Source organism: Corvus brachyrhynchos, unplaced genomic scaffold, assembly GCF_000691975.1.
Source record: "Corvus brachyrhynchos isolate BGI_N302 unplaced genomic scaffold, ASM69197v1 scaffold525, whole genome shotgun sequence".
NCBI classification, from domain to species: Eukaryota; Metazoa; Chordata; class Aves; order Passeriformes; family Corvidae; genus Corvus; species Corvus brachyrhynchos.
The window spans coordinates 766,467-768,521 of NW_008238341.1; the positions used below are offsets into that span (position 1 = coordinate 766,467).

The 2,055-nt window shown below is 56.3% G+C and overlaps 1 protein-coding gene across 1 annotated transcript in view; it reads right to left on the minus strand.

Annotated features, from left to right (window-relative positions):
* C1QA (complement C1q A chain) overlaps positions 1–967 on the minus strand; it is a 2,209-nt gene extending 1,242 nt beyond the window's left edge. The window contains exons 1-2 of the mRNA XM_017735081.1: positions 864–967; positions 7–114 (exon numbers count right to left, since the gene is read on the minus strand). Coding sequence (XP_017590570.1) covers positions 7–106 — 100 coding nt within the window. The 5' untranslated portion in view covers positions 107–114; positions 864–967. The remainder of the gene's footprint in view (positions 1–6; positions 115–863) is intronic.
* Between the last annotated feature and the right edge of the window lie 1,088 nt (positions 968–2,055).

Genomic DNA, 2,055 nt, shown 5'->3' on the forward strand with positions numbered 1-2,055 from the left:
GGGAGCCATTCTTGCCATCCGGTGCCTTACACACTCCATCCTCCAGCAGGGCCATGCCCAGCACTGCTGCCAGGGTGCTGGCTGCCAGCAAGAATCCGGGTTGCATCCTGCCTCCTGCAGCACAGGGATGAATTGGGGATGGAGGCAAACACACAGATGAACCTTAGTCACAGATGTGCAGGTGCCCTCATCAGATGCATGCACAGATCTACTGCATTGTCCAGTATGGGTAAGCAGACACCTCATGCAGTGGTGGAAATAACTTCCTGGAAGGGTTTTGAGACTGTTTCCTCATGTGATCTGAAATCACTGATGTCGCTGAAAACCTCTGACATGCCCATGGCAGAGCTGTGGGATTGAAAAGCCCAGGATGTGGAGCATGACACAAACCCTTTGCTACATGTCCTGGGCATGGGTGGGGGCACCTGATATGCCTGTAGAGGAAGTTTATTCCCGTCTTGGGGCAGAAGCACTGCTGTGGGGGGCAGTGGTCCCATGGGATAGAGAGCACAAGGGAGGAAAGGATGCAAAGACACACGACAGGGATAAACAGGAAAGGGCAAAACAGCAAATGGGATCTGAACCTCCAACATGCAGAGCTGGGAGAGAGGACACCAACCTATCCCAGAACCTGAGGTTCTCAGCCTGGTACAAGCCTGCAGAGCCCAGTGATGTCCACAACCACATAGAGCAAGGACAGATTACTGCAGCTCCCTCTCTTCTCCCCTGCCATCATCTTCTCCCTGTTTTCCTACTTTGAACCCTTGTGGAGGGGGCAGTGAAGAAAGAAGGAGGACAGGGAGCAAGGACTGGAAAGTGGTGGCAGGAGAGGAGAGTGTCCCCAGCTGTTAGTGGCGACTTACCTCGGTGCAGGGGCTGAAGACAGAGCAGTGTGAGCAGCAGCTCGGTTTGCTGGAAGCTCTTCTCTGGGAGTAGGGAGGAAGAGAAGAGGGGTGGGAAGGATGAACTTGCATGCGCTGTGATTTGCCTGGTTGGAGAAGGGATGTAATGCGTTTCACTTTCTCTCTACAGGAAAGAAACTTGTTCCCCTTTCCACGCCTGACTCTGGCTTTACTGGAAACAGCCTGGTCAGCAAGAGTGCAGGACTGCTGGGTGCCCAGCCTGGCCCAGCAGCACAGTCCCCACAGCTGGTGGTGACTGGGCACAAAGCAACATGACTTCAGGACACCCACAGGCTGCTGAGATGGCAGGAGGGGACAGGGGTGGGAGCACCAGGTGTCACAGCCACCCAAGGGATACTTGGGGCAGCCCAGGGATCACCCTTGGAGGTTTCTGCTCTGCGTGATGGGTGGTGTGTGTCTGTCACTGGTACCCAGCTTTGTCATGGTGCTGCTGGGTGCTGACCCCTCCAGGTGCCCACCTTGGCACTGCACTCTGATGGAGCAGGGTCCAGCAAAGGGATCATCAGTGCCTGTGTGGTTCAGCTGGGCCTTGATTATTTAGGTTGGATATCAGGGAAAAGTTCTTCCTCCAGAGGGTGCTGGGCACTGCCTAGGCTCCCCAGGGAATGGGCACAGCCCCGAGGCTGCCAGAGCTCCAGGAGTGTTTGGACAATGCTCTGAGGCACAGGATGGGACTGCTGGGGTGTCTGTGCAGGGCCAGGAGTGGGACGGATGATCCCTGGGGGTTTCTTCCAACTCAGGATAGTCCATGGTCCAATGATCTCCTTCCCGCTGCCCTGCTTCAGGGCTTTGGGGACCTGGTGTCTGTAGTATAGTGGGAAAAGATGAGGGTGTCTGGCACTGACGATGCTCTCAGTCCCCTTTGGGTGACTGTGCCTTGCACCAGCCAGATCTGGGCAAACCCAGGAGCTGTGTGTGGCCTCGAGATCTGCCAAGTGAAACACCAGCACCTCCTATCGCTGAGTGCATGGAGTGGGTCCAGGGGTGCACATTCAGCTCTGCTAAAAAAGAGCCCCAAAACGCCACCAGTCCCCAAACCCCATCACATCAGGGACGGGAGGTGCCACAGTGACTCCAGCAGGTGGACATCCTTGGGACCCTGGGGACCAGCCAGGTCACCCCATGGGGGACA